This window comes from Lonchura striata, chromosome 1 (genome assembly GCF_050655825.1).
Source record: "Lonchura striata isolate lonStrDom1 chromosome 1, ASM5065582v1, whole genome shotgun sequence".
Classification (NCBI taxonomy): domain Eukaryota; kingdom Metazoa; phylum Chordata; class Aves; order Passeriformes; family Estrildidae; genus Lonchura; species Lonchura striata.
Genome location: NC_140703.1, coordinates 31,110,108 through 31,137,008, shown reverse-complemented (window position 1 = coordinate 31,137,008; position 26,901 = coordinate 31,110,108). Strand labels below are relative to the sequence as shown.

The window sequence follows — 26,901 nt, the reverse complement described above, 5'->3', positions numbered from 1 at the left end:
ATGCCAAAAAATCAAAAACCCAAACACACACACACACACAAAAAGGAAACAACAAAACCAAAATCAAAACACTTCTCCCCCCCGCTCCCCCCCGTCCAAACCAAGCTCACAATAAAATCTGAGTTTCAGAGGTTTTTTTGGGTTTTTTCCCTTCCTTTTCATTCTTTTTCCCCCCTTTTCCCTGGGGCTCCTGGTTACCCCAGCACCCTGCAGGCAGGGATGACAGAGGGAGACTCCCGGCCAGCATCTGAAGTGTTTATCCCTGCACTCTGTGCCAGCACACAGGAGCAGGCCAACCTGCCAGCTGCTCCTTCATCTCCACCCGCTCGTCCCCGTCACGGACAGCCCATCCCATCCCATCCCATCCCATCCCATCCCATCCCATCCCATCCCATCCCATCCCATCCCATCCCATCCCATCCCATCCCACGCGTTTGTCCCGCAGGCGTGCTGGCGTTGCCGAGGGCCACAGCAGCCGCGGCGGTGCCGCCTGTGCCGGGCAGCCCGCTGTCAGACGGGGAGTACGAGCAGTTCTTCGCCAGGCTGCACCCGCCCTGGCAGGCCAACATGTTCTGCCTGCTGCGCCAGGCCTACGGCTGCCTCAGCCCCAGCATCCTGCGCCTGGACCAGGCGGAGAACCACGGGGAAGTCCCCGAAGGTAAGGGCATCGCCCTCCCCCAGGCTCAGCCGAGACGCGGATCTAGTTTGAGCAGCTGTTTCTCTGCCCCCAAATGCCACGAGACTGTGGGAATGGGATGGGTTGGTTTGGGCTCTATGGCCCAAAGAGTAGCTTGGAGCAGACACTTGCAGAACTAGAGCACAGCGGCTTTTGTGGCCTCTCTGAGTGTCCCTTTCAGTGCTGCACCACTTTCCTGGAGAAAAAAAAAAAACAACCAACTTTTCCCAAAGGCCAGCCCTAACCTCCAAAGCAGGAATTCACATGGTTTCCCCCCTCCACCATGTATTGTCTGGCACCACCAAAAAGTGTTTGTCCTCTTGTCTTTCCTTCAAGCCCTTGTGAGCTACTGTGACTCCTCCTCTTCATCCAGCTGAGCAAGCACAGCTGTCCCAGACTCTCTTTACAGGTCACGTAAAGCCAAAAAAACCACAGCCACTTTGGTGGCCCTTCCTTTCTCCCCATCTCTGTTGGTGGGGTGGCAGGAAGAAAAAGTGCCCACAGTTTTCTCAAGCTCATTGTTGCTCCTCATCTCTTACCAGCTCCTTCCAACTTCATCTGAGGGTTAATGCAGCACCTTGGCTCATGGGCTCTCATAGGTCTTTAAGAAAACTTGAGATGATAAGCTGCCTTTTTAAGTGTTTAACATTTCAGGAGCCAAGAAACATCCCAGTTCAGAAAGCACCATAGCAACAGCACCCTTCAGATCTCTGCAGTCATATTTTCCCTGCACCCCTGCATCAGAGAATTTAAGTGGTATAATTATATCTGTGCAGCTGAAAAACTTGGGACTACTTCTGTTGTATTTTTCTTCAGAGGAAAAAAAAATAGGAGCAATTTTCTCATAAAAAAATATGTCTTTATATTTAGATATGAACGTCAATGAGCTGAATGATCAGCCAACTGTGCTTATTTGGACTGCAGCTTGAGGGCAACTATTTCTTGCTGGTTTCTGCAGCTGTGTTGGGAGAACGAGTCCCACCCCACACCACCAGACCCAGGGATGGGTCCTGTGCTCCTCACTCACTTTTGGGCACCTGCAATCCACTGTGCCCGGGTGCTTTGAACACCCAGGGTCTGTCCCTGGTTCCTCTCCTCGTGGTGCCCAATTCCCCAGCACTGCTCTTTGTCATGTCCAGCCACACTCCCACTGCTGCTACCTTCAGAGACTCAGTTCTCAAGAACAGAAGCATCTGGAAATATAGAAGATGGGACAGTTTTGCAGGTTGCCTTCTTTACCTTCTTTTCTTCCATCCCTCAGCCTAACACACCTATCCAGCAGAATTTTTTCTCCTTTGTGTTACCTTTTTTCCCAGTTTGGGGGCTATTTTGGCACGTTTCAGCCAGGCTGAGAGGTGGAACAGATGTGGCAGTGTGTGCTCTCTCATGTTTAGCCTCTGCTGTCCTCACAGAGCTATGGCAGTGCTGTCTACACCCAGATATCCATGAACATTAACTGTGCCCATTCAGGTGTGGTGCTGAAGAAGGCAGTCACCTTGTGCTTTAAACAAAGAAAAGTGCTCCCTACCATAGCTTGAGCTTTAAACAAGGGATGGGGTGGCGTTCTGGAGTTTTCCCTACAAGCTGGGTGTTTTTCTGGGCTGGGATCCTGGTGTATATCTGAAATTCTACTTTTGATGGCTCAGCTGTTTGCTCAGCACAAGAAGTGAGCTCAGGGTAAAGGAAGGTGAATGAGCAGTATCAGGAGGGCAGTGCAATTCCACTGCTAATGCCCTCCCTCTCAGCCAGCACTCCCCCTGTTCTCACAGGGCTGGCTGTGCCAGCCAGGCCATGCACTCCTAGAGCAAAGGGAGCACAAGATCACCCAATTCTTCAGGGTTTTCTGCTCTCCTGCATGCCCTTGGCTTTTCTGCAGTCACTGTAATTGCTGCAGCTCTTGAGTCAACGTGCTAGCAGTGCTGGTCAAGACTGCAGTTTATGTGTGTACAGGTTTTGCCAGCAGCATCCTGGCCCTATGGACCCTCCTCCATCCCCTGCAAGGCTGGAATCAATGTCAAATTACATTGCCCTGAAGAATTTGTCTCCTCTGGAGCCATTTGCCTGGAGAAGCTGTTGCAGCCCCATCCCTGACCCAATAAGACCAGGCTGGATGTGTCTTTGAACAACCTGGTCCTGTGGAAAGGGTCCTTGTCCATGGCAGAAGACTTGGAACTTGATGATCAATAAGGACCCATCCAAACCTAACCATTCTCTGATTCTCTGGTGCTCCCAGGCCTGGTCTGGTCATCTTTTTAACCTATTATATCTCTACTTGCTTTTTCTTGCTTTTTTTAAACCCAGAAATGACTAATAACAGAAGCATCAGATCCTAGAAACAGGAAGTTTGTGTCTTTGTCATAGGGAAGATAACTGTGTGAAAAAGGGCAGAAGGACAAAGTGAAATTCTCAGGGGGCTGGAGGGAAAAGGGATGTGGTTCCTGGAACTGGGAGCTCTAACAGCCCATGGCTGTGATCTCCACCTTGGGCACACAGCTTGGACTTTCCCTGCATCTACTACCACCCCAGAGGATCCCCATCTCTTGGAGCACCCAGGCCTGCCTCGATCCCACATCTCTGTCTCTAGGGCCAGTCTGCTCTGAATTTCCAGAGGTGGTGCAGTTCCAGACCTTCTGCCAGTTTGCCCAGTACCGCTGCCTCAAACAGCAGTTCTTCATCAAGGTAAGGAGTGGGCTGTGGGACGGGTGGGGGGAGCATCTCCTGGGAAATGGAAGGGTGAGGAGGAAGGGAAGCTCACACGGTGAGAGTCGTGTTTCTCCCTCTCCCCTCCACGCAGCGAGTCCCATGTCCGAGCGGGTCTCTAACAAGCCCTTTCCCAATGGAGCCATCCAGCACCGTGAACTCCGTGGCAGAGGGCAGAGGCTCCCCTGTCACACAAGGTATGGCTGCACCGAGCTGTGCTGGGCACCCCTGCTCACCTGCTGCTCTCCTGTAGCTGCTCTGCACCCCTGCAGCTTTCTGCCTGGCCTCCAAAAGCCACCCTCAGCCGCTCAGAAGCAGGCTGTTCTGTCACCTGCTGATGCCCTGCTGCAGGACAGTGTGGCAGACCTTCTCAAGTTCTCTCCTGCACCGCTAGCTCAGCAACCATGGCCGACGAAGCATCCCCCAGCCACGTCAAAGGTGCCCCAACCCTGGCAGAAGAACAGGACTATGCACCCACCAAATCTCTCGGCTGCCACCTCACCTTCCAGGATGGAATCCCTGGATGACCAAAGCCTGAGGAAAAGCATCTGGCAGCTGATCCATTCGGCCCTCTCCTTGGATGCATCCTTGGACAACAAGGCCCCCTTTTGGAACTTCACCAACTCGGGCCCGGGACACACATCAGAGCAGGAAACTCCTCCCCGAGGCAGGTGAGGGGAAGTCTGCTCTCTGTGGGTACCACGCAGCACCCCTGCAGGGCTGTCCTGCACACCAGACAGCAGCCCCAGGGCATCCTTGTCCCTGCTCGGAGCAGCTGGTGAGTCTGGGCAAGTGTTCTGGAGCAAGCTGTTCCATCCAGAGCAGGAATGTACCTGGGGAGCCCCCAGCCACAAAGTGAGCAGGGAGAGGGTGATCCAGCACTGCCTGAAAATGGCACTGTCCTTGCATCCTGAGCAAGTGAGTTTAGTTTGGGCCTGAGCTGCAGGCAGGGCTTTGTGCCGTGCCTGTGTTTCCCCACACTGTGGCCATCTGCCCTACGCAATCAGCTCGGCACTCGTCCTCCTCCAAACACGTGTCCCAGGAGTCTGGGTGATGTGCAGAAACAGTGTCCTTGCAAACACAGGTCCTTGGGATGTGTGTCACTGTGCTCCTTGCCTCTCGGTGTGCAAGACAAAGCAGATGTTTCTTAAAGCAGCCTGCCCTGAGGAACCCTCCAGGAGTGCTCTGTCCTCACCCAAGGGCAGCTACAGCAGCGCTGGGCTAGGAAAGAGCCAGGAGCACAAAGCTGTGCAGGGCCACTACTTCTCCTCGAGCACGTGCACCTCTCTGCACTCTGGATGTGTGCACAGCTCTTCCTAGGGTGTTTCTCGTTCCTCATTTCGGTTTTGGAGGCAGCATCACATCAGTTCAGCATGGGACCCTGCACCAGGCCAGCTTGCCGCAACCCTTTCACACACCTCCCTCAGCTCCTCTGGCCTATGAATGTGTTAGGAGCTCATGGAGCATGTTCAGCTCTTCTCAGCTGATTTGCCTGGATCTGTTTACCTCTGTCCTCAGGTACCTGTGGCTGGTGACAGAGAAAAGACCTGCAAAATTATGTTATGCTTTCACTCAAATTCACTTTTTGATCCTTTGGTGCCTTGTGGCTAAGGACCATTTACTTTGAATGACATGCAAGTATTATTTTGCTTACCAAGAGGAAAAAAAAAGGGTCTCTAGATGTGGTTTTCATGAAGAATTAATTTTGGTTTCGCACTCTTGCTGGCCAGTGATGTTCCTGTAAGTGCACAGATTTCCTGCCTCATTGCACATCTGTGGTTTTTCTGAACACGCTGCACACCGCTGCCACAGCGCAGAGATTCCACTTCTGCATGTAAAGATGAATTGCATCGTGTTGTTAAAGCCATAACTGTCTTCTTGCAAGCCTCTAACATATGTCATCCTCCTTCCTAATATCGTAGGAGGCTTTCACATCCTGGAAAAAGTTTTCCTGGTGTATGTGCTCTCAGGCAAAATGATGTTGCATTGAGGATTTCGTTCTCCCTGCCTCTGAAACTGAGCCTTGCTGTGATTGAGTTCTGTTGGGATTACTGGGGGACTGCTGTGATGGCAGATGACACTCGCTGTTCTGCTGCAGAGTTTCTCAAAGACACTAATGCCGAGTGTGTGTCTGTAACTGGCAGCCGAGCCCCATCAATCATGCTAAGCAAAGCTTAAACCCCCACTGACGGATAAAAAGGCGAGATAGACTGCGCCTGTCGGCTTTGCAGCTTGCCACATCCCACCTCCTCTCAGAGGGATTCAAAGCATGACCTAAAAAAGGGGCAAAATGCCTGGAGGCACTTCCATTCCAGCAAGAGGAGCAGTGCTGGGTGGGACTGGTCGTTGTGCACAGGTGCCATTAAGCAGCTGGTTTAGCACAAGGTGGGCAGGGCTGTGATGGGCACAGATCCCAGAGCTGCATGTCTTCCCTAGGGTCTTATGCCCAGCAGGACATCCATCCTTCTTATGGGTCCCCTGTGGCTTGTGGCAGCTGCTCTGGCAGCTATTCCAGTTTTCATAGTGCCTGATGAGCCAGCTGTGATCTTTAGAGGGAGACAGGGCAAGGGCAGTGACACAAGAAGAATCTGCAGCACTTTCCAGTGGTCTTTCTGGTAGCAGTGAATCACTGGGTGGAAGGGGGAAATGAAAATTATTGTGTCTATTTGCTATTTTTAGTCCTTATTGTGCTTTCTGCCTTATTTCCTAGAACTTCCTCTCCTCAGAGTTACCTCTAAACCATGATTCAGTCTTGAAATAAGCTAAGCAGAGCTCCATAGCCCTTACCTTACAAAGCCCATGCAAATCTCATTTTCTGCAGCAACTTTCAGTGTCCCTTTGAAACACTCCCATGTTCCAGCTCTGGGTGCACTACCCAGCGATGGCATTCAGCGTTTGGGTACATGGAAGGACATCAGCCTCCCTTCCCTGCTTTTCTGTTTGCAGGAAGAATTGCATTTGCCCTTTTTCCCAGAGCTTCCTAGTGTTGTGCCATTTGTCAGCTCAACCCCTGCACCCCTTTCAGCATCACAGCTGTCTCAGATCCAGATCTTATTCTGTTGGTATTCAGATGTGAATGCTCACCTGTGGTTCATGTGAGCCCAGCTTCCCCAGCCAGACTGTTCCAACCCCTCTCAGAATCCCAGAAATGCAAGGGTTGGAGATCATTCTGTTCAATCCCTTGCCAAGGAAGGGTCACCTGGAGCAGGTGACACAGGAACATGTCCAGGTGGAATTTGATTGTCTGGAGAGGGAGACTCCATGACTTCCCTGGACAGCCTGTTCCAGTGCTCTGCCACCCTCAATGTAAAGAAGTTCTTCCTGCTGTTGAGGTGGAACTTTTTGTGGTTTAGTTTATGGCCACTGCTCCTCATCCTGTGGCCAGGAACCACTGGAAAGAGTCTGGCATCATCCTCTTGGCATCCATCCTTGAGATACTTATATACAGTGAGAGATACACTCCTGGTGACCCCTCCTCCTCCTCCTCCTCCTCCTCCTCCTCCTCCTCCTCCTCCTCCTCCTCCTCCTCCTCCTCCTCCTCCTCCTCCTCCTCCTCCTCCTCCTCCTCCTCCTCCTCCTCCTCCTGCTTTACCACTCCAAACAGTCCTTGTGGTGCTTATCTACTTCAGCCCCAGAGGCTTTCATTTTAAGGCCAGACCCTTCATTAAAAATACCATCCCCAGGAAAAAAACTCTTTTTGAATTATCATCACCCATAACCAGCCCTGGCATGCAGTCAAAGATCTTTTTTCCTCTTTCTGAAGCTGTTAAGAGTGGCCTTTTCATAACTGGTTTTAGTTTCCTGCAGCAACCCCCCTAAATCAGAATTTACCAGGTGCTGGAAAGCTGCTGTTCACTCCTTATCTTCTTTTCTGCTCGCCTCAGGTGCTCACTGCACCTCAGCCAGGCAGTATCAGGAAGGCTCAGCAGCCGAAAGCTAATGGCCCAAATCCTTGTCATTACGTGGCAGGAGAGGCAAATGCTGCTCACCAGCACTCTTCAGAGATACCACTGGAGCAGGCTCTGTGTGTCCTTCCACATCCTGAGATGCTGAAGTATGATAAGCTCTTACCTGAAGTTTTCTCTTTTGCCTTAGATCAATTACTGATCTCGGCCCACAGATTCTTCTTAATCTTGGTTTGGCTTTTTTCCACTTTCCCTTTGGATCTTTGCCTCACAGGACCTGTTAAGCTTTTTCCAGGGCAGTGGTTAGGACAATAACATGCAGAGGTACTAAGCTGGGGAGGGATTTGCATTAGAAAATCACTTTAGATAACCAATCTCTTTCCCTGAATCATGGTGAAACCTCTGTGCATCCACAAACAGCTCAGCGGCGTGTCAACAAGTGGAGAGAACCAGCAGTAGTGCTGTTATACTCACCCAGAGATGGTAAATCAGCTCATAAATTTGCAACTGTGAGGCCAGAAAACCTCACAGCAGAGATGGAGAGCAGAGATAGAGGAGGAAGAGGATGTGACAGAGAGCACAGCAGAATTTCTTGGTAAACTTAGGCAGTGTGGCACAACTCAGTTTTCTGTGAAGCCAATCACTTTTGACATAGGAATTGCCCTGATCCTGCACCCTGGCCTTCCTGCTCAGCACAGGACATTATAACATGTCTGGTGAGCACCAAAGAAAACTACAGTGCTGTGTGGCTGAGCCACAGACTCCTCTCCTAACAGAAGTTTGGGATATCTTTTTGAAGTCTCCAAGCTGTGGAGGAAGCACCCATCAGCTTTTCCCATGCTAAACACCCTTGGTGTCAGAAAGATGTAGTTTTCTTCTTGTTTGAATGGATCTCACCCCAAATTCCAGTCACCAAAAGTCATTACTCTTCCACCTGCTGACAAGGAGAGCTTTCCAGCTGAAGCCCTCCTTGGGCTGACTGACTGAGTGGGAACCCACTGGTGTCTATGCTCAGCTGAGTGATGCTTTTTTAGCTTCTACCTCTAGGTGAAAATTTTCCAGTTCTTAGGAAATCTCATCTTCATGACCTTCCTTCATGTTCTCTACCTCTTCTTAATTTTTTTTAATGCTAATCTGTCTCCTAGAAGTTTCAGATATTCTCAGGAAAACTTGTCTATACATGTTAGCCCGTGCATGGATTTTAAGAGCATTTTAACACAAGCAGTTGCTGCTCTTCTTCACTCTCTGTTCGATCAAAGTTTATCACTGGCTTTGTTTCCAGACACAAGAGGCAAATATCTAATGAGCATGTTTACCTCTTCTGCATCATTGGTGATGATTGAAACCAACCATCCCTGTCTGCTAACAGTTGTGTACCATGTTTACAAATTCCATTGTTCCTAAGAGATGCCAGATATTCTCATTGCTCTGATCCCATTTTCCTTACATTTTCTACTTTTACCTACCCATGTCAGCCTGGATGAACAGTAAATTCATGGTTAACTAGTTTTTTTCCCATTTCTGTCAAATACTTGGGAGGGAGACTTAATATGTGACATCCACCAGACCCAAATGGGGCTGCCTGACGTTCAACACTCAGCAGACATCTAACAAACATCTCCTCACTGTGCACTCAGATGGATGAAATTAGGCAGCAGCTGCTGCAGGGGCCCTGGGCTGTATTTTCCTCATCCAGACTCTCACATTCCCCCAAATGCACAGCAACCCTCCTGTAGCCTCTGTCACACAGGCATGTGCAGACCCTGCAGAGAGCCACATTCCTCTGTGCAGTTTAGCCAAGAGTCCAAGGTTTCTTTGGGAAGGGATTTTTTTACTTTGGTTTGGGATTGTTTTCAGTTTCTGTCTAAAGATGCATCTCTTCAGTTTGTGGCAAAGAATGAGATTACTCCCTTCTTCCCTTTCTCTGTCAGCCTTCTAGCCCTGCAGAACGATGAGGCAGTGCTGGTCCTGTGCTATGCAGTGCTGGAGGGAAATTGCCTCTCATCAATGCTCACCATGGCCTGGAAGGAGATGGAAAAAAGAGTCCTTGGGTTCGGAGACTCGGTAAGGACACCAGTGTCCACCTCTGGCCCCCACTGTGTGCAGGCCATCTCCTGAGAGAAGCTGACCTGGGTGACCAGGGAGGCAGGCTCCAAGCCAGGAATATGCAAACTCCTCAGCCTCCTCTCTGGGGAGGTTCTTGGTCTCCTTTTCCCCCCTGACTCCCTGCTGGATCCACCCCAGGTGTGTGACAGCCTTGGGCGGCACCACATGGAGCTGTGTCCCGACTGCGCTTTCTGCTCGCTGAAGAGGGAGCAGTGCCAGAACATCAAGACCCTGAACCGCGTTCCCTGCGACTCGGGCAGCTTCTCCACCTACATCAACCCCGAGATCTCAGCCCAGCACAGGCATGCAGAGGGCAAGGTACCGAGCAAGCTCTGCGTCCTGCTGCTCTCTCAGGAGGAGCCTGGACTGGGAGCTGGGGAAGGGGAGGAAGAAGCACGGCTCACTTTATCCCACCCCTTTGCAGTCCAGGTCCTCACAGACCCCGGTGGACTATAACGTGGACTTTTTGAAAGGGATGAGGATGGAGTACTGGTGCAGCCGGATGGCCATCTATGGCTGTAAGGACCCTGCTGTGAGCTTCTGGCTGAAGGCAGAGTATGACACCTTCCCAGACGTGGAGGGCTCAGGAAAGGTGGGTGACCATCAGTGGATGTTCCCATCCCTCCTTCTCCTCTTCTTTCTCTGACCTTCATTCCCCTGTCACCAGATCTGTGACTCAAGCGGAGTTCAGCATCCCCACTACTGCATGTTCAAGAGCTACCAGTGCCTCCTGAAGAGCCTCTACAACGAGAGGGTGAGAAGCAGCTACGCTGCCTGTTGCACAGCCTGCTCTTCCATGGCTGGCCCCTCCACAGCCAGCCCCAAGCCCCTGCTGGACTCACTGGCCCACTGCTTTTCCTTCTAGGAGGACAGAATTGGGTGTGTTTGGGGGAGGTGGTGAGACAACCAGTGGCCCCAGCACAACTGGGGCATCATTGCTGGGTGGGATTTGCACAGACCATTGAGGGATGATATCCCTGTATATCCCTGAAGGGCAGGATCTCCCCCATCCGCTAAGCAGCAACAAAACCCCAAATCACCAGAGCAGGACAGAGGACTGGCCTGTATCCTAGCAAACACACAATTCAGCTGTCAATTCAGCTGCTCCTCCCCTTTTCCCCCTGGTGCCCCCATCATCCCAGCCTCCAGGTGCCATCTACCATGGAGGTCTCTTTCCTTGGGGGAGGATGGGCGGTGATACCACCCCTACGAACCCAGACTCTCCTTGCAGGTGTTTCGTGTGGAATGCCAGCAGAACAAGACCTACCAGGTGCTGAGTGTGAGGGAGGGAGACAAGGAGGTGCAGCTGTGGCAAGAGAGGTTCCGTGGCCTTGTCAGAAAGCAATCAAAAAATGATTAAAGTTTTGTAAAGACCTTCAAGATAGTCAAGGCCTTTGACCAAATACCACCATGGCCTCTAAACCATATCACAAAGCACCACAACCACTTGTTTTTTGAACACTTCCAGGGGTGATGATTCCACCACTTCCCTGGGGAGCCTGTTCCAATGCCTGACCACCCTTTCAGTGAAGAAAATCTTTTCCTAATATCCACCTGAACCTCCCTCGGCACAGGTTGGAGCCATTTCCTCTTGTCCTGTCACTGGTTGCCTGGGAGAAGAAACCAACTCCCACCTGACTGCAGCCTCCTTTCAGGGAGTTGTAGAGAGGAATCAGGGCTCCTCTGAGCCTCCTTTTCTCCAGGCTAAATAACCCCAGCTCCTTTTGCCACTCCAGAACCTTCACAGGCTTTGTTGTCCTTCTCTGGACACACTCCAGCACCTCAGTGTTTTTCTTGCAGTGAAGAGCCAGAACTGGACCCAGCACTTGAGGTGTGACCTCACCAGTACAGAATACAAGAGGACAATCCCTGCCCTGGTCCTGCTGGCCACACTATTGCTGATCCAGGCAGGTGCCATTGGCCTTCTCAGCCACCTGAGCACAACTGGCTCATGTTCAGCTGCTGTCACCAGCACCCCCAGGTCCTTTTCCTCTGTGCAGCTCCCCAGCCACTCTGCCCCCAGCCTGTGGTGCTGCCTGGGGTTGTTGTGACTCAAGAGCAGGACCTGGCACTTGGTTTTATTGAACCTCACACAAGTGGCCTGAGCCCATCAATGCAGCCTGTCCAGATCCCTCTGCAGAGCCTTCCTGCCCTCCAGCACACCAACACTCCCACCCTGATGTCATCCGGGAACTCACCTCGATTCCCTCATCCAGATCATGGGAAAAGGTTTTACACAGGACTGGCCCCAGTACAGAGCCCTGGGGAGCCCCACTGGTGACCAGCTGGGTGTGACTCTGTCCACCAGCACTCTCTGGGCCCAGCCTCACAGCCAGTTTTTAACCCAGCAAAGAATGCACCTGCTCAGGCCGTGGGCTGCCAGCTTCTCCAGGAGAATGCTGTGGGAAATGGTGCCAAAGGCTTACTGAAGTCCAGGTAGAAGATAACATGCACAGCCTTTCCCTCATCCCTAGGCAGGTCACCTGGTCATAAAAGAGACCAGGCTGGTCAAGCAGGACCTGCCTTTTATGAACCCATCCTGGCTAGGGCCGATTCCCTGGTAGTGCTGTGTGATTGATTGTACTTAGGATAACTTGTTCCATAACATTCCCTGGCACTGAGATCAGACTGAATGAGGGGAGCCTCACTGTGGCAGCTTCTGGAACTCCTCTTGGAACATTTCTCCAGCCAAAGGAGCAGCTGAGCACTGGAAAATGCATTTCTTGCATGCCCAGAGAGTGGGAAAGAGACCAGAGACAGGGACCCTCCAGGTCTCAAACGCAGCACATGAGCAAGAACCTTTGGTGTGCACTTTTCTTTCTGCTGTGACTGGGTTTTTTTGTCAAGATTAAAGCTTTATTTGGCCTCTGTCCTCCAACCCTCCACCTGGAAAAATAATTCAAACCACAACAGCCACCGTGGCTGGCGGGAGGGTGCTGCATGGGGAGCACACAGGAGCTGATGGCACCCTGGGCACCTGCCCTGCAGCTCTGCCGTCCCTCAGCAGCACCCATGCAGCGGAACTTGCAGCTGCAGCGCTCCGCCAGCTCAGCCCGGGCCGTGCCAAAGGCCCTGCCCGGCGCAGCAGCTCCATGGCGGCGGGGTCCGCTTGCACTGGCGGCCCGAGGTGCCGAAGATGCTGTGCCGAGGGTCCCGGTCGCAGAAGTCCGGGCTGGCCCGCAGGTAGACCAGGCTGTGAGCTATGTAGGGCTTGGAGCGAGAGCTCCTGGGCAGCAGGAGCCGGCAGGAACCGACCCGCTTCGGGTAAACCTCTGCAGTCTCCTCAGACTTCTCCTTGAGGATGGTGCCCATGTGGCGGAAGGGAGGCATGACCTTCCAGGTGTGCGCCTCGCAGGAGCCCCACACGCCGTGGCACTTGCACTCTTCCTCCATGTGGGCCAGGAGAGCCTGCAGAGCAGAAGGCAGCTGCCAGCCTGACCAGGGACACCCTTCCCAGCACTTCCCATGTGCTGCTGTTCTCCCAACAATCCTCCCATGGGGCTGGAGATCGGGGACAGCGGAGGAGAAGGGGAAGGGGCAGAAGTGTCTTTTTAAGCCAGGCCAATATGAAGAGAAGGAGATCCACTCTGTGAAAAAGAAGATGGTTTGGGTCTGTGAGATAAACCCCTGAGGCAGAGAGAGGGACGGGGAGCTGTTCTGACCTGCGGGGCTGTGGGGAGAGGAACAGACCTGGCCAGAGGCGGAGGATGTTCAAGGGACCAGATCCAACTGCAGCCCCTGCAGATGTCTGGCTTTATTGAAGAGAGGCTGGAGGGGCAGGGAAGCCCTTCAGAACAGAACAGAGTAAATTATTTCCTGAATCATAGCTGGAAAAGGAGACTGCACAGAAGTGAGTAGGGGAGGCTGGAGCTCCTCTCCACACAGGCAGGAGCCGACTCAGGGTAATCGATGCAGTGCTGGGCTAGGAAAGGCAGCAGGATGCAGACTCCTTTGGGAGCACCTGGCTGCCCTGAAGTGCCTTTTGGGGTGTGGGGGCTGGACTGAGCTCTGCTGAGCCAGCGAGAAGCCCCTGCAGCCAGGCTGGCTCCCAGCCCTTGCTCCTGCCCTTCCCTTCCTCCCAGGCTCACTGTTGTGCAGATTCATGGGCTCTTGGCTGGGGGAGACACCGCGGCTCCTCTCAGGGCTGTCCTCGAAGGCCTGAGAAAATGGCAATCCTGTAGGACAGGTTACCAGAGCAGCCTGACCACTGGAAACCTGCAGAGGGAAAGCAGCCTGGTGACAAGGACAGGGAAGCCCTGAGAGGATCTCCCAAAGACCCGTGGAGAATGAAATAGCATCTCCCTTTCTGGTCTGTCTCCCCCATGGGCCTTCCTCTCAGCCACCTGCTCCCTGCCACCGCTTCTTCCTTCACCTTGAGGGGTGGCTGCCTGGCCCTTGTGGTGGCGGCTGCGCTTGTGCAGCTTCCCCCGGCTGCAGGCACGGCCCACAGCAAGAGCGGTGCCGGCGCCGGAGACGGTGTGGGTGACAGCAGACTCTGTGTGCCTGCAGCAGGACAAGAAATGGCACCGGTCTGCAGAGGGCAAAGGCACTTAGGGGGCACAGTGTGGGAAAAGAGGCTGTCACTGCATGCAGGAAGGATGCCTTCAGATGGAGACTGCTCGGGAGAAATACATGTCAGGATGTCCAGCCAGTGCAGCTGCTCTGAAGGCTGGGAGTCAGTAAGTGCCATGGCTCTGTGGCAGGGGGGTGGCAGGGTCAGGGAGAAATGTAACAGCCTGCAGAGCCGGTACCCAGGATGGTCCAATGGGACCAAAAAGCCAAATCTGGCCACATGGGAAGAAGTTTCTCCAGAATGTTAATGTGTATGAGAGCATTGGGTTCAGCTTGCTCTGAAGTTCTGTCAGTGTGTGGAAGAAGGCGCTGGCTGCTCTGGGGATGGGACCAGTGCAGCCCTTGCACACTAGCCCAGGAAAGGCTCATGTGTCAAGAGGACAGAGGGCATAATGGAGGGACACCATACCAAGCCTGCTCTTGCTGACCTTGGATGGTGGCCTTGGCGAAGAACTGCAGCCCCTGCATGGTGGAGCAGTTCCAGTGGCAAGAGTGAAACTGGCACTGGCACTCGAGGACAGCCAGCTCTGTCCCTCGCCTCCATGGCTTCCACCTGCTGCCGGCAAACAGGGATCTGCTCTTCCTCCAGCCCCATCAGGCCATCACAGCCCCTGGGGTCCCACAGGACTGCCTGCAGGGAAGTCTGCTTGGCCAGGGACCTGTGGGGATGGGGGGGAGGTTCAGTTGCAGATGGGCTGGAGCTAGGGCCTTACCTCTGCAGGACTAACCCTCTCTAGCCATATCTTGCAGCAGAAATGGGCAGGGAAGGGGGCTGTGGGCATGTTGTCTGTGAATTGGACATTCTTGCTACCCATTCTAGTTTGTACCTCTTTAACCTTACTATCCCTCTCCCTCCATGCTCCCAGAGATGTCCCTTCTGCTTTTTGGTTGCCCAGATTGCTTCTTCTACCCTGTTCTCACCCTATTTTCTTTGGAGATAGCACCTCCCTGGGTGGCTTTCCAACCCAGACAATACAAGCACAAAGCATACTTACAGCCAGGTCATGGCAGCGACATGCTGCACGTGGATCAGCGTCATGTACAGCCACACCAGCTCCATCCTGTCCATGCCAAAACTTCACCACCTTCAACTCCAACAATGCTGCTGCCTGAAAGCCATAGAGTTTCCTGTGGCTTTCCACAGCCTCTGCCCAATAGTGGCTTTCACAGCAGCTCCAGCCCAGCACTGCAAAGCAGTGGGCAGTGACCTCCAGCCCTGGGCAGTGACCTTGGGCTGTCCAGGTGTGCCTGCCAGCATCTGAGACCCTATAGCCTGCAGAACCCCACTGGGTTGGCCCTGCGAGGCTGTCCACACCAGTGCTCCAGCTTGGGCACATGGTGGGAGAGCTCTAAGCTAGGGCTCTGGGGTGGGCATACATCACAGGGAGCTCACATGGATGGGGACAGCATCTGTGTCACACCCGTGGCCTGTGCCATCCTGTCAGGAGATGATGTGGTTGTCTTCCTCCACAGTCCAGTCACTTCTTCAGCAGGAGGCAGCCCAAGACCTGCTCAGCAGCAGACAGAGCCTTCTGCACAAGAAGAACAGAAGCACCAAGCAGCTGTTGCCAGACCCACCAGCTTGTCACCTCTTCGTTACCAAACCTTTTGGGGAGACAGAAAGTTTCCCTGCAGTGACAGCTCATGGGAGCAGAGAGGGGAAGACCTGCTGCCTCCCTCATCCACATCCACAGTTCTTGAAGACACTCCCTCATCTGCCTCCTCCAGGCTGGAGATTGTTCTTTTCTACCCTGCAGCCCACACAGTTACAGCAAACAGACACAGCCCGGCTGCTCCCTGCCTCTCTTAACTCTTTCCCTGGCAGGTCTCCCTTCACCTCCCTCATTTTCTTCCCCATAGCTGTCCTTCCCCAAGACCAGCCCTTGCCCTTCTCCTAGGAGGCACAACAGGGTGGCTGCCCCCCTTCTAATTGGGTACCCCTTTCCTAAATGCCCCTGGAAGCCCAGGAAAATGTGAGCTGTGTGACCAGGGAGCTGAAATGTCCTGGGACAAAAACTGCCATTCCCCCAGCTAACCTGGGAAGTGCCAGCTGTACCCACTACCTTGGAAGGTAAAACTCCTCTGCAGCCACAGGTTTCTGCTCTTCCTGTCTGAATCATTCATTAAGTGAAGCAGAGCTGTTCTGTCCCTGCTGTGCTTCTTCCGTGAAGGGATTCACCCCTTTGCCCTGCTCTCCCACATTTTGCTGCACAAAGAAGTCTGAAGAGCACTGTGGTTTATCAGACATCCTTTCAGACCTGAGCAGCCTCTCTCTTGTAGCGTGCATTTCACCTCTTTCCTTGCCTTCCCAGCTCCCTGCATCCTTCCTCCTGCTGGGTCCTTGCTCCTACTTTCTGGAGCCAGCACTGCGGGGTGGCAGGCATGTTGGGATTTGCAGCATCAGGGTGTAGCCTCCAACACACACCCCAGTAATCTGGTCTTACCTGCTGCTCGCTCAGACAGCGGTGAGGAAACGCCGGGGGTTGAGCTGCTCTTCCCCACGAGCTGAGCCTCCAAGAGACAGCGAGGGGCAGATGTGTGAGCCCACCCGGGTGAGGGGACACAGACGTTGTGGGCTGAGGCACCGAGATCTGGGAAGGTGAGTGAACTTGGCCAGGTGAGGGTTCCGTGGGGCTTTTGGGCTGAGCAGGGTGCCACTGTGTCCTTGTGTTCTCACACGTGGAAAAGCCAGGAGTGCCGGGCTCAGCCAGATGTGTGCTCATGTGTGTGAGGGGTGAGGGCTGCAGGGGAGGGGGGTGTTCCCACAGAATGTGTCAGACACTCCTTAGGCAAAGGACACCCCCCGTGGCATATCTGCAGGCTTTTATCAGTAGCAACACCTTGAACTTAAAAGACACAAAAAGCCATGAGAACAAAGATCCCAGCAACCAGCAAGTGAGAAAAGGGGTCTGGGTTAAAAAAAGAGAGGCGCTGAAAAGAAGCAGGGTGAGCTCAGTGCTATTGTGCCCTCCAAGAATTTATGAGCAGCAGGAACATAGATATCCCTTGGTGTGTCATTCCCTGAATGAGGAGTCGGTAACAGCAGAACAAGGGAGGCAGGGAGTGAGAAAATCAAACAACAGCAGGCAAGGACTGCAGAGAAAGGGAGCCCACGGCAACTTCCCAGGGCAGCTGTTCTTGGGGCAGGACGACAGTGGGATTAGGAGTGTCACCATGACTCGTGTCTTCTTCCAGGTGTGCTGAGACTGGTAAAGCAGAAATAGTATTTGAAGGAACAGAGTGCCAGATGGGCTCTGCACAAGGTCAGCTCCCTTCCCAGCTACACGTGGCAGTGCCAGGTCACAGATGTGCTGGTAAATCAGCCCTGTACTTGCATCGCACTGTGCCCCCTGTAGCCTTGAACACCAGGGACTGGGTTTCGTGGCAAACATGCCTTTGCTTGCCACAGACAATGACACCTCTCCGGAGCCTGGTTCATTTTGGGATCCTGCCACATACCAGTGGTGCACAGCCGGGCCCCTGGGCTGGAGCTCAATCCCAGAGCCCCCTAGCCCATGACAGTGACAGGATTCCAAGTCTTTGTGCAGAGTAGCAATTAAAATAACTTGGCTCTCACTTCCCATATTTCACTTCTACCTCCTGTTTAGCAATATTTTGGGGAGAGGGATATTTTATTTCCTCTCTGTCAGTCCTGGGGGTGGCTAAGTTAGCAAGACAAGCAAATATTTGGCACTATGACCCAGGGCAGGTCTCCTCAGTTGCAAGGACACCTGGGTCCTGCTTCGTTCATGATTGCATTTGCTGCTGTAGGATGTGGTTTAGCTTATCAGCCCTTGATAACAAAGTTCATGCTTTGTAGCCAGGCAGAAGTGCATCAGGAAGTGAGAAAGGAGAAGAGACAAACTGCAGCATGCCAGATGTAGAATCAGCCGCAGCGTGGTAGGGGACAGCTGTGATTTGGATGAAGAGGCTGCCCGGTTCTGTTTTGATCCAAGCTGCTTGGTGGGTCTGGGGCCCGGATCGAGACCTCTGCAGTGGAAGCAGTCACCAAGCAGCAAGGCAGCTGGCATCCACACTTGGCTCTTCTCCAGCAGTGAGGTAAGGCAGGCGGGAACATCTGGAGAGCCGGATGGTCTGGCACCTTGGGCACTGGTCCCCGTGAGCTGCTGTGTGTGTGCTGCCAGGCCTGGCCACGGGCACTGGGGCACTTCTGCCCCTCGTCATTTCCCCGTGGACCTGGAGCTGCAAGGCACATCTCTGTATTTATTCAAACTGGGGCTTTCTTTGGGATCTTGTGATACTAAAAGCAGGGGCAAGCTGCAGAGCTTACTTGCCAAGGTGCCCGCCATGGGACTCCTCTTCCACGGGACCCTCAGGAGATGAAAAGGGGTAGCATCTCTAAGGAGGAGGCAATAGCAGTGTGATCAAATCTTGTGAGTTAAATACAGAGGTCTCAGTTTTTTATCATGTGTCTCTCTTTAAAAATAAGCCGTACTAAGACTTGACTGTCTTCAAGGTCCTAATCACCACAAAAATCTATTTTTTTAGTAGAATAAAAGTTGACAAGTGGGGCTTGCATATCACCAACAGCAGGTAAAACGCACCCACATTTATTTTAAAAATATATCTCAGTTTCTAGAGTAAAGTTGGGTATGTTTTCTGAGGTTGACACATTTTTGTTGTTTCCTCTTTGCTTTCAGAATAATAAGCAAGCTCATGCAGTTTGTGTTTTAATATCTGCACCCCAATGCATTTGCTCTCTGCATTCTCACAGGAGCCCCAGAACCTTCCATGGTTTCAGTGACTAGCCACTAACAGAAACACTGACCCTGCAGAATCCTCATGAGTATTTTTCCAGCTCTCTTTTTCCATTGCATATCTCAGCCCCATACCCTGATTCTTCATCATTTTTGTAGTGTTTGGAGGCCATGACTCCTAGTAAGACAGTGAGACAGAAGAGAGAGGATTCCCAGGACCAGACAGCAAGATGCCAGGCACACATCCCCTCTCAGGGCATGCCTGCCTGTATACAAGTACATTTAGGGTTTCTCACCCCCCAGAAGAAAAAACTCAAAATCCCATGGATTTTGCAAGTCACAATCTTGGCAGTTGATGGCATTCAGAGGCTCAAATTGAAGAGGAAATAAAATGCTTCCTCCACCCCCCTGGGATACATAAGTCAGTCACCACAGAGAAAGTTTCTTCAGGATTTAAAGAAAGCATCTTGTTGTGGTACCACTTCCTCCTTACACAGTTGGTGGCTTGAGATGTCTTGGCAGCTTTTGTGCAGAGCAACGAGTTCTTGGGGCTCTTTTAGTGGCAGCCACAGGGAACATGCCTTTTGACTCTCAGACATTAACCAGCAAGGATAATTGGTCTCCCTGCTGCCTACCGGTAGCTTTCCTTTTTAGAGAGAGTGACAGTCAAAGCAGGACCTCCAAAGCTCACTGGAGAAACTCTCCACACCCACAACTTTATCTTTGCAATGACTGTGTCTGCATACATCTCGTTTCTCTTTTCTCTTGTGTCTTGGTCACTGTATCTGTTATGGGAAGTCTGAGACTATCAGCTTAGCTTCCATACCATCACCATAGCAGACTCTTTCTTCTATGTTTCCATCTACCCACAAAAAAAATCCCCTCAAAACCCCAATCTATTTTCTGCTCTCGGGGATCTTTGCTGCTAGTTCAGAACTGTGCTGTTCAGTGTCTTGAAGGCTGAAAGGATAGAGTGTGTTAGGAAAGACCGCTCAGAAAAGAAGGAAAACTGGATGGTGGGCAAAAAAATGAAGAGGTTTCTTTCATTGGTATTCGTGTCATGAAAACCTGGGAGATTTCCACAGCAGAAATTTTCTTTATGATAAGTTCATAAAAGGACTGTCTCTGGTCAAAACAGTAGTAGGATCAACCATGGAGCAGCAAGATGAACTAAAACCATACAGCTCTTACCCCAGAGGTCCGAAACTAACTGAAGGGTGGAAGACCTGACTAATTGTTCCAACAGAAACCTTTGCTTAAAACAGCTCTTAAAGGCAGACTCAATTTAAGAAAAGGCTCTTGGGGGGTTTCAGACCAGAGAGCTTGATGGTTTTGCTGAACAAATTTGTAGAAGCTATAATAAAGAAAAAAATCAATTGGCATGTGGTCACATCTAATTGCTGGGGAAAAGTCATCATGGCTTTTATAAAGAGATGCTGTTCCCACAGTTCTTCCTTAAAGGGCTCAGTAAACATGTGAACAGTGGCCCATGTGGATTTTCAGAAGGCTTTCAAAAGCGGTCTCACCAATGGCACTTAAAAAATTTTAAAGAAAATGTTCTTAACTGGATAAAAAGTGTGTAAAAGAAGGGACAGAGAATGAAGGTAAATGGTTGTTTTTCTCAGTGGAGTTGTCAGACACCTGTGCTGGAGCTTGGATTGTTTGACTTATTCATGAGGGATGAATAATAAAATAACAAATCTGTTGGAGACATAAAATTATTCAGGTTTAAAAAGATGAGGTTTGGCTGCGAAGAGCTGCAGAGCTTAAGAGAAGTGTGAGTGACTGAACTTAAACCAACAGCTGAAATTTTATCTAGTGAAGTGATGGGAAAAAGCAAACTGAACTGGCCATTACCACTTGCAAATGAGATCTACACCTACACAGCTCAGTGCATCCATATTATCAGCACTGAGTGCTTTCAGCACCCCAGCACAGGGCTCACAAAAGCTGTAGCAGAAGTGGAAAAGTGCTGAAAAGGGCAACAAGGATGTTCAAAAGTATAGAACAGCTTGTCTACAAGGAAAATCTATGAAGACAAGGACCCTTTAGCCTAAAATTTAAAAAAAATAAATAAAAAATTAAAAGTTGCTGAGTGGGAATATGTTAGATGTTTATAATATTATCAGGCACAAAATGGAGGTGGATAGGGATGGTTTTTGCCCTGTCCCAGCACTAGAGCTAAGAATTGAATCTAGCAGATGATGCATCAGAGATGGGTATATGGAAGTGATTCTTCACCTGAGGCACAAGTAAGCTGTGGAACTCCTTGGCACTCCTGGCACTGGATAATGTAGATGGTAAATTTTACATCAACTCAAAAAATGACTGAGAAAACCACAATGAAATAGAAGTTCCCTGAGGACTACTGAGAACAACTAGGTCACCTATGGCTCAATAAATTCCTGGGCTACTTGTGCAGGAAGCAGGAAGACAACTTGAAGCAGTGTAACTACGTTATTGTACTCTTCTTAACATAATCCCTTCACCATTCACAATTTGAGATGGCATATTAGTGGTAGAAAGCCTGACACAACATGGACTGTGCTTACATATTATAATCTCTAGATCTGTTAATTGAATACCTCAGGAAAGCTTGAGAAATCACATTGTCTTTAGAGATAAGTCCTTTTCACCTGACATCTGTCTGGTCTGAGTACATGTGTTACCGCAGGTCATGGTCACTCACTAAGTCACAGCCTCAATAACTTTGTTTCCATCAAGATAAATGTCTGACCAGTCTGCAATTCATTTCAGGGTTTTGGCTCTAGCAAAAGCTGACATATTCTCCTGCAATTATAGAATCACAGAATACACTGAGTTGAAGGAACCCATCAAGATCATCAAGGATCATCAAGTCCAACTCCTGACCCTGCACAGCACATCCCAAGAATCACACCCTGAGAGCATGAGAGCATTGTCCAAACACTTCTTGGACTCTGTCAGGCTTGGTGCTGTGACCACCGCCCTGGGGAGTCTGTTTCAGTGCCCAGCCACCCTCTGGGTGAAGATCCTTCTTCTAATATCAAACCCAAATCTCCCCTGACACAACCCCTTGGATCCTGTCATGGGCCACCACAAAGAAGAGATCAATGCCTGCCCCTCCTCTTCCCTTCTCGAGGAAGTTGTAGACCACAATGAGGTCTCCCTCAGTCTCCTCCAAGCAGAACAGACCAAGTGACCTCAGCTGCTCCTCATATGGTTTCTCCTCAAGGTCCTTCACCATCCTCATGGCCCTCCTTTGCTCATTCTCTAAGAGCTCAATGTCTTTTTTATATTGCCCAAAACTGCACACAGGATTCAAGGTGAGGCTGCACCACTGCAAAGCAGAGCAGGACAATCACCTCCTTTGACCATTGGTGATGCTCCTCCTTGAGATTTTTTGAAGCATGAAACATTCCACTTGAAACCACCAACATTCTTGCACTTTTGCCTTGTCAGCTTATACTCCAAATTTGCACAAGAATTCATGCAAAGTATTCAGCCACCAGGAAGGGTAGAATCCACTCAGATATGGTTTGATAAACCAGTAGAAGTTTCCCTAAAAATCTATTTTGGCTGATGGACCTGCACAACAACACAAAAGGATGGGCAAGTTGGTAGCTGGCTACACTCTTGTATTAGGTTTCCACTCCCATTGTTTAACATATTGTTACCAGAATGATTCTCTTCCTCTCTATGAGGTCAGCACACACTTCTGTCTGCAGCAGATTCTCTCTGGATCTGCGCATTGCCACACAATGCCATCCAGAAGACTTGACATGCTTGACATGCCTGTCAAGTTGCTGAGTAATATCAACCTCATAAAGATATTCTCTAGATAGAAAATTCTACTTTCCTTCTGAAGTAAATCACAATCTACATGGACTCTTATGAGGGAATCCCTGTTTGACCCCTGCAAAGATCTGTGGGGAACTGTGTAACCCAACCCCTGCTCCAGTGTGAGTCCCTTCCACAGAGTGCAGTCCTCCAGGAACAGAGTGCTCCAACATGGGTTCACCATGGTCTTCTCCAGGGGCAATGGAGGAACCTTTGCTCCAGTGCCTGGAGCACCTCATTCCCCTCCTTCTTCACTGACCTTGGTGCCTGCAGCAGAGATGTTTCTGTCACATATTCTCACTTCCCTCCTCTGCCTCACAATTAACTTTTTTAAATTGCTGTCTCACAGTAACTTTTTCCCTTTCATTATCCCAGAGGTGCTACCACCATCACTGATGGGCTCAGCCTTGCTCAGTGGCAGGTGCCTCCTGGCATTGGCTGTATCAGACACAGAAGAAATTACAGGCACACTCTCACAGAACCACACCTATAGCCCTCCCAGATGCCAAAACCTAGCCATGCAAACCCCAGTGACACTATTATATCACCTGGAGCCTTCTCTTGTCCAGCTGAACGAGACCAGTTCCCTCAGCAACTCCTCATGGTGCAAGTGCTCCAGCCCCCAGACCATTTTGGTGGCCTTCCACTGGGCTCACTCCAGCTGATCAGTGTTTGGACAGTGCTGCTAGTTAGTACCTAGAGTGGTTACTAGCCTCACACTGCTTCAAACTCATGTTTGTCCACATGAATCCCATGGCACTTCCTTTTTAATTGTGCTCCCCTCCATGGCTGCACTGCTCTGTGTTTCCGGGACATGGACTGCTTCAAGCAGCAGAATGAGGACATACAATCCAAACAAGCACCACTGGTCCCATGCAAGTAAGGACACCAAAGGAACTGTATGAATGTAAGAAACATAATGAACTCAAAGTCACTGGAACTGAGGTCTGTGAGTGTTGTTTTATGTAAAGTAAAGGAGCTTGGGTGGAGTCGGGTCTAACTGTACTGTAATTTTTTTTATCTGAAATGGATGTACAAAGTCCTTTTTCTCTGATATAAAACAGTACTGTGCCATTTTTATTTTAAGTTCCTTCCAGTCAGCATTTTTCCTTCAAAACACTGGTCTCTTCTTTTTCTTTCTCTTTCTCTGGAGCTGCCTCAACTACTTTCCCTGTGTGCTTGTAGTGTCCCTTTCTTGTATTCATGTGCTCTCAGCAGTGATCAAAGCAAAGTGTGTTCTCTGGGGCTGAGTAATAAATGATTCTGTACAACAACCACCTTCTCTCTGCTCTGTCTTCTTCTGCCATGTAATTACTCACTTTTCTCGTGTCCATTTTCCCTCATCTTTTGGTTTCTTTGTGAGTTCTTGCTGCAGAAGCCACCATGGTGAGATTTTAACATTTTGAGAGATTTCCTCCTGTAAATTGAACTCTTTTATTTTGGTCTTCCACTCTGACCAGGAATTGTACTGACAGCTGGCAATGATCTTCCATCACCTTGTCACCTCATAACCAGTGGAAAGAATTGCTGTACTAGGGGCAGAAGCAGACTCCACATTACCATCCGTGCCAGATGACCGCAAATCAGCAATCCAAAGCAGTGCCATCCAAGAGAGACATTACCCATCTACCTCCCAGCTGCAGATGACAGGAATGACCTGCCCGTGGCTCCTCAGAAGGGAACGACTTCCCTCAGTGCTCTTCTTTGTGCCTCCCTAGACCATCAACAGGCTCAGCCATCTCAGCAAAAGCATTCCCTGATCCGTGCTGGGTATGTCAGCATCCAATACTTCCAATACGTCCCAGACATGCAAGGATTACACCTTCAACCACCACCTCCTCATGCCTGGCTACACCGTGATATTCATCACGGGTTTGTTACTCAATGTGGTAGCCCTGTGGATATTTCTCCGATACCTGCGCCTGAAGTCTGTAGTGATGATCTACATGTTGAACCTGGCCATAAGTGACCTCAGCTTCACACTTTCTCTGCCCCTGCGACTCTACTACTATTCCAACCACCACTGGCCCTTTGGTAGCTTCCTGTGCCAGGTCTCTGGCTCAGTCTTCCAGATCAACATGTATGGTAGCTGCCTCTTCCTCATGTGCGTCAACCTGGATCGCTACATTGCCATTGTTCACCCACTTCGCTGGCGGCATCTGCGGCGCCCCAAGGTGGCCAAGTACCTCTGCTTCATCGTCTGGGTTGTGATCTTCATGGGCTCCATCCCCACCGCCATAGTCCACAAGCAAAACCACTGTAAAGTAGAAAACCAGACCATTTATCTGTGCTTTGAAAGCTTTAGCGACAACATATGGCAGAATAACCTCTTCCCCCTGGTAATCCTGGCTGAAATCTTGGGGTTTCTCTTGCCTCTCAGCTCTGTGACATACTGCTCAATTCGGATCTTTCAGGAGCTCTGCCAGCCCAGCCAGACGAAGACCCTGCGACAGCAGAAGACCATCCGTCTCCTCTTGGTCAATTTGGTCATCTTCATCATCTGCTTTGTGCCCTACAACACTACCCTGGCGGTTTATGGGATGATAAAGGCCCGGGTGATGAAGGTTGAGGAACAAACCCAGGCCTCCGTGCGCCAAGCGTTGATTATAACGATGATGTTGGCCAGCATGAACTGCATGCTGGACCCCTTGATCTACTACTTTAGCACTGAGGGTTTCCGTAACACCTTCAAGAAATTGCGGCGGGGACAAGCCTGGGACTCGGAGATAGGAACGCTCAAGCATCAGATTGTGGACAGTAAGTCAACCCGAGGCCACGCCGTGTCTAAAGTGAAACTGTTCCCATCTGAAAACTTTATCCGTCCCAATGAATTCTCACCATCACTTCCTACTGCAGTATTCCTGAATGGCCCTATTGAGGACTCGGAAATTTAAGCCTGGGAAAGCCATACCATTGCAGAGTCACACATGCAGTAACTACAGCAAACTGAGGGAGCACAGCAGACTGTCCGTGGGTGAATGTGATGATGCAAAGCTGAAGGATGAAAGGTTGTTTTGAATAAACAGAGGTGCCTTCGTGACATGGTCATACCTGACTCTTTTGATACAGGAAACATAGTGGGGAACAAGGATTTGAAAGAAATTTAGTGTGTCTAGGTGTGGCCAGTGTGAATTCCTATAGCAAGTCCACCCTAACTGAGTAGCTCCTGGCTGCACTGTAGCCTGGGGCAGTTCTGAGGATCAACAGAACACAGATACACTACTCAGTGCTGACAAAGTGAATTTACTAGCAGTGGCTGAGGAAAACCTTTGACCAGATGTTTCAATTTGAGTCATAGGTCCAGCACAGGACACGTAAATTAGTATCTTAATTTTGAAAAAGAACTGAAGCATTTAGCAAGCTTTGTTGAGGTCAAGGAGAATAGCTGAGTTTTCAGTAATCCTGCTGAAAATAGGTTCCTAATTGTATAGAAAATCACAGACCTTAGCAAAACAATCTTCAGGAGGTATTTCAAATGTGCAGCTGTAAACACACACACATGCTACAATGGCTGTACATTTACCAAAAGCAAAATGGCTTGGGAAACACTAACATACTTTTAAAAACTGCATTCCCAATGGCTCCTGAAAAAAAAAAGGGAGAATACCAATATTGTCATTGTGTCAGAAGCTCATGCTGATGTTAATGCTTTGCACTCTCTTGTTGCTGGCCCCTATATAGGATGATTGATTTCGGGTCTGAGTGATTTTCACTGTTGAAAAGGAATGATGTCACAGAATGAGGTTGCAGTGAAATGTATTTGCTTGCACTGTTTGTACATGCTTTTTCAGGCTGCACTGTATGTGAAAGCCCTATAAATCTCCCCAGAAGCGAGATCCACCTGTACACAAGCAGTGCCAGAAGTCCCAGTTTTTCACTCCTGCTGATGGCCAAGGGTTGCCTTTCTAATTGCACTGCAAAACGGCCTCTCTGGCTTCCAGCAGGTCTCAGGCTATTCTGGAGTGGATCCATTACAGTGGTTTGATTTTGTTTTTCTTAATGTTAAAGGAAAGGTCAGGGAAAGTGACAAGAAATGTAGTCCAGAGTATTAGGGTTTATAGTTTTTAGACTTCTCAATAAGCAGTAAATCTGGTTTCAAGTTCCTACTTCATGACTGCTGTGGGAATAAATGTACTGTAATACATCACGGGTTGGTGCTAGGAGATACCACGTTTTAAACCCATTTTTGCAGTCTCCCTTGAAGACCCTCTCTTTTATGAGAGATGATTGCAGAAGTTGGTCTTCAAGAAGACCTGTAGAAGATGATGAGCTGCTCCACAGAGACATCCTTGTGTCACCGCCTGCCTGTTAGACATACGCCCTGTGTGAACCAGCTCTGTCCCCTTGCTCAGCCTTTGCATCACCAGCAGAGCAGCCTTGAAATCCATTTGCAGCTGAAGAACAT

At 50.3% G+C, this 26,901-nt stretch overlaps 3 protein-coding genes across 4 annotated transcripts; 2 read left to right on the top strand and 1 right to left on the bottom strand.

The window, feature by feature from the left end:
- Positions 1 to 12,324, top strand: ACRBP (acrosin binding protein). The gene is given in 5 exon segments (XM_085588312.1): positions 1 to 814; positions 8,897 to 9,345; positions 9,526 to 9,761; positions 9,763 to 9,979; positions 10,055 to 12,324. Coding segments are annotated over 5 exon segments (1,695 nt in total). The 5' UTR covers positions 1 to 219; the 3' UTR covers positions 10,253 to 12,324.
- A 111-nt stretch (positions 12,325 to 12,435) lies between these two features.
- LOC110480808 (protein Wnt-4-like) lies at positions 12,436 to 15,019 on the bottom strand. Its single transcript, XM_085588307.1, has 6 exons — positions 14,955 to 15,019; positions 14,498 to 14,618; positions 14,369 to 14,421; positions 13,760 to 13,890; positions 13,476 to 13,562; positions 12,436 to 12,974 (listed from the first exon to the last, which is right to left on the bottom strand). Exons 1-6 carry the CDS (start codon positions 15,017 to 15,019, stop codon positions 12,436 to 12,438), a joined length of 996 nt encoding a protein of 331 aa, XP_085444433.1.
- On the top strand, positions 13,889 to 25,536 carry LPAR5 (lysophosphatidic acid receptor 5). 2 transcript variants are annotated; one of them, XM_085572903.1, is made up of 3 exons: positions 16,272 to 16,558; positions 17,780 to 18,018; positions 23,957 to 25,536. In XM_085572903.1, the coding sequence occupies exon 3, from the start codon at positions 24,269 to 24,271 to the stop codon at positions 25,388 to 25,390; it is 1,122 nt and encodes a 373-aa protein (XP_085429029.1). In that variant the 5' UTR covers positions 16,272 to 16,558; positions 17,780 to 18,018; positions 23,957 to 24,268; the 3' UTR covers positions 25,391 to 25,536. The 2 variants fall into 2 exon arrangements, with proteins under 2 accessions (XP_021404741.2, XP_085429029.1); XM_021549066.4 differs by lacking the exons at positions 16,272 to 16,558; positions 17,780 to 18,018 and adding an exon at positions 13,889 to 14,066.
- Positions 25,537 to 26,901: the final 1,365 nt, after the last annotated feature.

Excerpts from the sequence above, each read along its gene's own strand:
- LOC110480808 (XM_085588307.1), bottom strand. The coding sequence starts at position 15,019 with ATGGAGCTGGTGTGGCTGTACATGACGCTGATCCACGTGCAGCATGTC. Across the intron at positions 14,619-14,954 it reads GTCGCTGCCATGACCTGGCT|GTCCCTGGCCAAGCAGACTT; the intron begins GTAAGTATGCTT and ends CCATCCCCACAG. Across the intron at positions 13,563-13,759 it reads CCAGGCAGCCACCCCTCAAG|GATTGCCATTTTCTCAGGCC; the intron begins GTGAAGGAAGAA and ends CCTGTCCTACAG.
- LPAR5 (XM_021549066.4), top strand. The coding sequence starts at position 24,269 with ATGTCAGCATCCAATACTTCCAATACGTCCCAGACATGCAAGGATTAC.